The sequence below is a fragment of the Myotis davidii genome, unplaced genomic scaffold (genome assembly GCF_000327345.1).
Source record: "Myotis davidii unplaced genomic scaffold, ASM32734v1 scaffold1429, whole genome shotgun sequence".
Classification (NCBI taxonomy): domain Eukaryota; kingdom Metazoa; phylum Chordata; class Mammalia; order Chiroptera; family Vespertilionidae; genus Myotis; species Myotis davidii.
The window spans coordinates 36,237-45,112 of NW_006300023.1; the positions used below are offsets into that span (position 1 = coordinate 36,237).

General features: G+C 46.9%; 1 protein-coding gene across 3 annotated transcripts in view; it reads left to right on the plus strand.

Annotated features, from left to right (window-relative positions):
* The window catches only part of LOC102758333 (zinc finger protein 30 homolog), a 26,867-nt gene that overhangs the window by 5,985 nt on the left and 12,006 nt on the right, over positions 1–8,876 (plus strand). For all 3 annotated transcript variants that reach the window (XM_015572005.1, XM_006776110.2, XM_015572004.1), the window contains exons 3-4: positions 6,218–6,341; positions 6,744–6,839. In XM_015572005.1, the coding sequence (XP_015427491.1) occupies positions 6,218–6,341; positions 6,744–6,839 (220 nt within the window). The remainder of the gene's footprint in view (positions 1–6,217; positions 6,342–6,743; positions 6,840–8,876) is intronic.

An 8,876-nucleotide genomic window follows, 5' to 3' on the forward strand; every position in this document is an offset into this window, starting at 1 on the left:
AGTTTCCTGCAAATTGGAGAGGGTGCAGGCCAGGCTGAGGAACACACCCTCCCCTGTGCATGAATTTCGTGCACCAGGCCACTAGTCCTATATAACAAAAGCCCAGCAACTGAAACTGCAGAACTACCAGAGACCAGAACAACCACGGCCCCTCGCCCTGGCTGGCCCCACCCCTCAGCAGGGACCACCCCATCCTGATCGAGGGCATGGCTGGCCTGCAAACCACCTGCAGTCCCTCGTCCCAGCCAGCCCCACCCCCAAGTGGGGACCCCACACCCCAATCCGGGACCGCCATCAGGGCAGGCTGGCTGGCCCCCACCCATGCATTGGGCCTCTATCCTATATAATAAAAGGGTAATATGCAAATTGACCCTATTGGTGGAACTACCAGAATGACTGCTCAACCAATCACTATGAGGTGCACTGACCACCTCTTGGTCCATCAGGCTCCGATCGCCTGATGGTGAATGGGGAACTGGGGGTGGATGGCAGGGGATGTGGGTGGTGCCAGGCCAAGCCCCCTGCCCCTCCAGTTGCCCCCCACACAGAGGGTGACCCACAGCGGGGGTGGGGCCAGCTAGCAAGCGGGAATGGCCAACCTCTCAGTCCCTTCCCCTAGCCAGCAGGCTCTGATCACTCGATGGTGAATGGGAACCCGGGGGTAGGTGGCGGCGGGGGGCGGGGCCGGCTGTGAGCAGCTGGGGAAGATGGCCCTGATCGCAGGCCAGGCCTAGGGACCGTACCTGTGCATGAATTTCTGTTATAAAAGCAGCAGGCCTTTAGTACTGTTATAAAAGGGTAGAGTCTTACCTCATTTCTACTACTTATTAGTTATGTGACCATGAGCTTCCCCATAACTTCCTCTGCATAATGGTATGCTACAAGGTTTGGGGAATATGATGGTAATGGACATTCACCTCAATGTGCACTTAAATTGGCAACCTGGAGATTCCCTAACTCCTACCTCCACCTCCAGATCTTCCCAACATTCAATAGGTACCAAATGTCATCACTCTATCTCCTTTGTGCCCTACAACCTCCCTCCATTGTCTGTGTGCCAGATCAGACCTTTGTGGCCTGGCCTCTGCTCAAGACCTTATACTGGCTTAGCTTTTACTTCTCACCAGTAAAATAGTCTAGTCACATGACTTCTTTTATTCAGTGAATCCCTGTAACTTTCAGGATAATGTGCCAACTATTTCACATTCATTATATACTAGAGGCCTGGTGCACAAAATTTGTGCATGGCAGGGGGAGGTGTTCCTCAACTTGGCCTGCACCCTCTCCAATCTGGGACCCCTCGGGGGATGTCCGACTGTCAATTTAGGCTCAATCCCACAGGGATTGGGCCTAAACCAGCAGTCGGACATCCCTCTCACAATCCAGAACCACTGGCTCCTAACCACTTGCCTGCCTGATGGCCCCTAACCACTTCTGCCTGCCAGCCTGATCACTCACTAACCGCTCCCATGCCCGATTGATGCCTAACTACTCCCCTGCTGGCCTGATCGCCCCCAACTGCTCTCCCTGTTGGCCTGATCACCCACAACTGCCCTCCTTTGCCAGGGCCTGATTGCCCCCAACTTCCCTCCCCTGCTAGAGCCTGATGGTCCCTAACTGCCCTCCCCTGCCGGAGTTGATGGTCCCCAACTGCCCTTCCCTGCCGGCCACATCACCCACAACTGCCCTTCCCTGCCAGCCTGATTGCCCACAACTGCCCTCCCCTGCTGCAACCCACCTCCTCCGCCAGGACCCACCTCCTCTGCATGAGGCGGCGGAGACGCTGGGACCAGCCTCTTCCAGACCACACAGATCCGAGGGACCCCCAGGCCTCACTGCGTGGAGTGACCACCAGGTCTCACCTCTGCTGTGCATGCAGCCATCTTGTGGCGGCCAACTTATGATGACATCGTGCAAGAGCATCACACAAGGGTGTCACACAAGGGCGTGATGCCACTTAGGTTTTTATTATATAGGATTGCTTTGCATATTCATTTGTATTTATTATATATTAGAGGCCCAGTGCACAAATTTGTGCACAGGTGAGGACCCTCAGCCTGGCTAGTGATTGGGTCTGGAAACTGGGGAAGGGACCGTGGGAGATTGGCTTCGGTATTGCACTGACCACCAGGGGGCAGCTCCTTGTTGAGTGTCTTCCCCCTTGTGGTCAGTGCACGTCATAGCGACCAGTCGTTCAGTTGCTTAGGTTCTTATATGTATAGACTAGAGGCCCAGTGCATGAATTCGTGCACAGGTGGGGTCCATAGGCCTGGCCGGTGATTAGGGCTGATCAGGGCCAGGCCGATTGGGGCCTGCTGGCCAATGGGGAAGGACAGGGAGCAGGAGGTTGGCCGCCGGCTCTAAAGAGGGAGCCGGCCCTTGGCCCCCCTGGGAAAGGGGCTGCATCTGCCATCACCCATTCCCGGTTACCTGTCCCAGCCCGGCCCCTGAAGGCCCTGGCGGGACAGAAGAGGAAATGACGGTCACCAGGCACAGAAGGAACAGACGCTGGAAACCGAAGCTGACGCCAGCACCCCACCACTGCGCAGTTCCCCACCTAGCCCCCCGCTCCTTCCCTCACCGCAGCACCGCCACTGCAGCAGGCGGCCAGCTGGGGTGAGGGATGGGGCACAGGGGGTTGGCTGTTGGCCCCAAGGAGGGAGCTGGCCCTTCCTCCCCCCCCCCCCGGGAAAGAGGCCGCGTCCACTGCCACGCACCCCTGGCTCCCCATCCCAGCCCAGGGCCAAAGGCCCCAGCGGGGTTGGGAGAGGGGGCTACAGTCACTGGGCCAGGCGCAGAAGGAATGGACGCTGGACGCCAACCCCACCAGCTGGCCATGGGAGGTTGGCTGTGGAAGTGCACTAATTACCAGGGGGCAGCTCCTGCATTAAGCGTCTGCCCCCTGGTGGTCAGTGTGCATCATAGTGACTGGTTGACTGGTTGTTCTGTTCATTTGATTGTAATGGTTGCTTAGGCTTTTATATATATAGATGTACACTAAAAAGCACAGTCAGTGTTTACTAGAGCACCAATCCTAGTATTGGAATAAAGTAGTGAATGAGAGTATTTTTATTCCTGCCAGGGATGACCTGTCATCTAAGATGTATCTATCCTGGCCCCTTTAGATTTCTCCAGCATCACTTCTAGACAGATTTCTTTCCCAGAATCTCTCACCAGTTGCCCCAGTTAATTTCCTGCTTCTCAGACACACAGGATGCAATTAGTCTGCCTCTCCACCTTCAGCTTACTCTGTTTACTGTACTTTGGAATGCTGTTGAAAGTGTTTTTGTTTATTGGGATCCTATTCCTTTTCTGGACCCCAATTAATCATCTGCATGCTACATGAAACTTTTACATACCCTTAACCTAATTAAGTCACTCATTTCCCATAGCAAGATTCTTCTCTTTGTAATAGGAGCTAATTTAACCTGCTTAAAACCCTTCACCTGTGAAAGTAAATCTAACCTTCTAAGGATGTGATCCTTCTTTTCAGCCTCATCTCTCTCTGCTCCCTCTCTCACTTGCCTCTAGTAGTTTCCAGAATACACAGTGCTATCTCTTTGTCTTCGTTGCACAAGAAATACAAGAGAGGTGCTTATACCATACCACCATTATCTCTGGGTTCTATGAAACCTGCTTGAGTTTCCTAATTATCCTCGGTGACTCTGATCACATTCCCTTATTCTGCATCTGTCATAGTTCTTATCACACTGTATTGTAACTGTTTTTTAAAACTGCTTTTATTTAATACTAGAGGCCCAGTGCACAAAATTCATGCACTTGGGGGGTCCCTCAGCCCAGCCTGTGCCCTCTCGCAGTCCAGGAACCCTCGGGAGATGTCCAACTGATAGCAGTTGCCATGGAGGTGGGAGAGGCTTGCCAGCCATCAGTCTGGCTTCTGGCTGAGAGGTGCTACCCCTGTGGGAGCGCACTGACCACCAGTGGGCAGCTCCTGCATTGAGCATCTGCCCCCTGGTGTTCAGTGCGCATCATAGCAATTGGTTGTTCCATCATCTGGCCAAAACCATCTCTTTGACATCCCCTGAGGGGTCCAGGATTGTGAGAGGGCACATGCCAGGCCGAGGGACCCCACCGGTGCACGATCCAGGCCGAGGAGGGACGCAAGAGGTTGGCCAGCTGTATGGCTCCAGTGCGTGTCTGGCCCGTATCTCTGAGTCCTGATCGGCTGGACCCCAGCAGCAAGCTAACCTACTGGTCGGAGTGTCTGCCCCGTGCTGGTCAGTGCACATCATAGCGACTAGTCAACCAATCGACTGTCTGCTCCCTGGTGGTCAGTGCACATCATAGCGAGCAGTTGAGAGGCCTTAGCATATCATTAGCATATTATGCTTTGATTGGTTGAACAGCCGACTGGACTGGACACTTAGCATATTGGGTTTTTATTATATACGACTAGAGATCTGGTGCACAAAATTCATGCACGGGGCCGGAGGGCTGTCCCTCAGCCCAGCCTACACCATCTCCAATCCAGGACATCCCTCTCGCAATCCAGGACTGCTGGCTCCTAACTGCTCGCCTGCCTGCTGATCACCCCTAACCACTTCTGCCTGCTGGCCAGATGCCCCTAACTGCTCCCCTGCCAACCTGATTGCCCCCTAACTGCTCTCCCCTTCCAGCCTAATTGCCCCCTAACTGCCTTCCCCTGCCAGCCTGATCGCCCCTAACTGCCTCTGCCTTGGTCCCCGCCACTCTGGCTGGTTGGAAGGACGTCTGGAAGATATGTGTTCTAATTAGTATGTTACCCTTTTATTAGTATAGATTGAATAGCAGAAAGTGTATAAGCTTTGATGAATGACTGAGCACCCATTTTAAGAAGCAGAATGTTAATTATTGTTCAAAACAAAAATAAAACAAAATCCAGTGCCTTTCTCCACCCCTCAGAGGTAACTTCTGAGTTTCATGTTTTCATTCCCTTGATTTTGTTTACAGTCCTAACTATATGTGTTTATTTTGTTTAAAATTTGATGTAAATAAAATCATACTGTTTGAAATCTTCTGCAACTTTATTACTTGTCTCTCAGTATACATTGAGGAAATGCATGCACATTGTGAATTTATTCTACTATATAGCCATTTATTGTATAAATATACTTTTTTTCTTTTATATTCACGTGGACATTCTTGGACTTGTTTCTTGGTATCATATGTAAGGATTTTCTCTAGGTATATTACTAGAAATAGAGTTATTGGGCCATAGAGTATATGCATTTTCAACCTTCCTGACACTGCCCAGTTGCTTTCCAATGTTGATACCCATTTACAAATCCTGTTACTTCATATCCTTATTAACACTTAGTATTGTCAGACTTTTACATTTTCAGCTAGTTGGTGGGTATGAATTGATATATTATTCTGATTTTAAATTTGCATATTTTTGGTACTAAATGAGGTTGAGCCCTGTTTCATGCTTTTGTCACTATTGAAGGGGTTCTTGCCTCTATTCAATAGAAGTCAAGAGAGGAGGCGAAACAGGTTCAAAAGAAGTGGTTTACTGAAAACAAGATGGAAGGAAAAGAGCCAGGGAGGATGCTTGATGCATCAAGAGAAAGCCCATTAATGAAGAGTATGGCTCCACAAACTGCACCTGCATGAAGAATCCAGCCTTATATAAGCCAGACCCTGCAAAATGAATACCTAAGCATTTGTTGGAGAACAGAGGGATGCAGGACAGCAGTGTTTGGAAAAGTGATTAGGATTTAATTTTCTGGCATATTAATGAGCTTGAGTTTTAAAGATATGATTAAGTCACTAAGTTATTTAAATTCAATTTCAGAAATAGAAGTTTTATAAGACATTTTTTAATGATTCCAACTTTTAAAAATTTATTGGGAGAATGGGAAGGATATGATCACAAGTCTTATGTGCTGAAGATAGATTGTGCTGTGTACTCAGTGTACAGTTTTACTTAGTTGGGAAACACCAATTATCTGGCCTTTGTTTATTCCCAGACCTGAGTGGCTAATGGAAGAGGTAACATTTATAGTTGCAGGCATGTTTAATAATGATATATGCACCAAGAATAATGTGTGCTCCGATCACTCTTGTTCCCACACTGACCCATCCATGCTGAAGGGTCAAGCATAGCCTATTTTCCCAAGCAATTTCCTTACTGAATTGCTTTCTCCATTTTCTTTTATTCTATTATAAAGGTTTTGACCATTAATTTCCCAAATAGTATATTTATCTCTGGTTTCAGGGCTTGAAGTTCGAAGATGTGGCCATTTTCTTCTCTCAAAAGGAGTGGGAATGCTTGCACTCTACCCAAAAGGATTTGTATCGAGATATAATGTTGGAAAATTATAACAACCTGATCTCATTGGGTAAGTTTATCTGCCTCTCAAAATTCAGAATTGGCCTTCTGGAATTTTTATGTTCTTTGTTATCAATTTCTTGTGAGTACTTTTTCAAGTGCCTGGCTGAATTAATGATTCTTGCTTACCAAAGAATAGTTGTTTCTTGTGAAGTTAAAACTTGGCTGCTCCATTTTACAACTTTATCTTTTTAATTTCTCTGACCTTCACCCTTAAACTACTTACTCTTCTTTCTTGATAATCATGGATTGATTTTAATTCTGGAATACTCACAACAACCTTTTTTTTTTTTTCTGTTTGTAAATGTTTACTTCACATGATTCACACTGTAATCCTGAGTAAGAGCTGAGACTTAGGTATGAATTACTGTTTTTAAACAAAAAGAGAATGATTTTTTTTTAACTTGAGCAGGACTTTGCGATTCTAAGCCAGATGTGATCTCCTTATTGGAACACAGGAAAGAGCCCTGGATTGTTAAAAGGAAGGAAGCAAAAGAATGGTGCCCAGGTGAGTGATGGTGACTCGTATGGAGAAGGCCATGGCAGGTGGGACTATGAGAAGGCAGCACTTCTGTGATGTTGGAAGGAAAGCTCCCTGAAAAGGCTTGAGATCTGGAACACAAAGTAAGGATGTATCAAAATCAGGCCTCTAATTTTTACTTCACTTAATACTCTCTTGCTATCCTTTCTTATATTTCCCTCTGATTTCATGAAGGAAGTGCCTTCCTCCTTCCCAGGAGACAATCATTTTCCCTATACTTTGGGTCCAGTTTTATCCTGACTTATTTTATTTTATTATGTTTTTTAATCATCACCTGAGGATTTTTTTAAAAATTAATTTTAGAGAGAGAGGAAGGGAGAGGGAGAGAGACAGAAACGTCAATGTGAGAGAGAAACTTTGCCTTACCTACACACCCAGACCAGAAATCGAACCTGCAACCTGGGTAATGGCCTTGACCAGGAATTGAACCTGCAACCTTTCCGTGTCCGGGATGATACTCGAACCAACTGAGCCACATCAGCCAGGACTAGCCTTACTTTTTAAAATTTTATTTATGTTTTTATTGATATTAGACAGAGGAGGTGAGAGGGGAGATAAGAGAGAATCATTAATCAGCTGCCTCCTGCTCACCCTCCACTGGGCATTGAGCCTACAAGCCAGTCATGTGCCCTGACTGGGAATTGAACTGTGACCTCCTGGTTCATGGGTTCATGTTCAACCACTGAGCCACACCAGGTGGGCCATCCTGGCTTTTTCAAACAGCTCTATTGGGATGTAATGCTATTGGGATACTGTAAAATTCACTTGTTTAAAGTACATTCATCGATTTTCAGTATATTCACAGAGTTTTGCAATTGGCACAACAATCTAACTGTAGAACATTTTCATCACCCCAAATTAAACCCTATACCTGTTAGTAGTCACTGTCCACACACAGACCTATGCAACCACTAATCAACTTATAATCCTTTTTATTTCTGTAAGGTTGGTAGTGATATCTCCTCTTCTATTCCTGATGTTATTATGAGTCTTCTCTCTTTTTTTCTTGGTCAAGCTAGCTAAAGGTTTGTCAGTTTTGATGATCTATTCAAAGAATCAACTTACAAATACATTGATTTTCTCTATTTTTCTTTATTTTGTTCATCTTCCCTCTAATCTTTATTATTTCCTTTCTTCTAGTATCTGGGTTTAGTTTGCTCCCATTTATCTAGTTCCTTAAGGTGTATAATTAGTTTATTGATTTGAGATCTTGTGTGTGTGTGTGTGTTTTTTAATATAGAAATTTTAAGCTGTTAATTTCCCTTTAAGATCTGTTTTAATTGTATTCCATATGTTTTGGTATGTTCAGTTTTCCTTTTATCCAACTCAAAAGTATTTTCCAAATTCTCTTGCAATTTCTTCTTAGACCCATTAGTTATTTCTTTTCCATCTCTTTGTTGATCTTCTGACTAGTTGATCTATACATTATTGAAAATAGATCATTGAATTGTTGAGTTGTCTGTTTTTCTCTTCATTTCTGTTAGTGTTTGCTTCATCTATTTTGGGGCTCTGGAATTAGGTTCTTATATACTTAGGACTTATAGTTTCCTGAAATTGACCCCCCTTATTATAAAACTAGAGGCCCGGTGCACAAAATTCATGCGGGGAGGGGGGGTGCCCCTCAGCCAAGCCTGCACCCTCTCCAATCTGGGACCCCTCGGGGGATGTCTGACTGCCGGTTTAGGCCCGATCCCAGGGATTGGGCCTAAACGGGCAGTCAGACATCCCTCTCATAATCCTGGACCACTGGCTCCTAATTACTCATCTGCCTGCCTGCCTGCCTGGTCGCCCCTAACTGCCCCCTCCTCCCTACTGGCCTTATCGCCCCTTACTTCCTCTGTGTGCCAGCCTGATTGTCCCTAACTATCCCCCCTGCTGGCCTGGTTGCCCCTAACAGCCTCCTGCTGCTGGCCAGGTCACCCCCAACTGCCCCCTCCCTGCTGGCTTGTCGATCCTAAGTGCCCCCCCTCTGCCCCCCACCGGCCTGGTCACCTCTTACTGCCC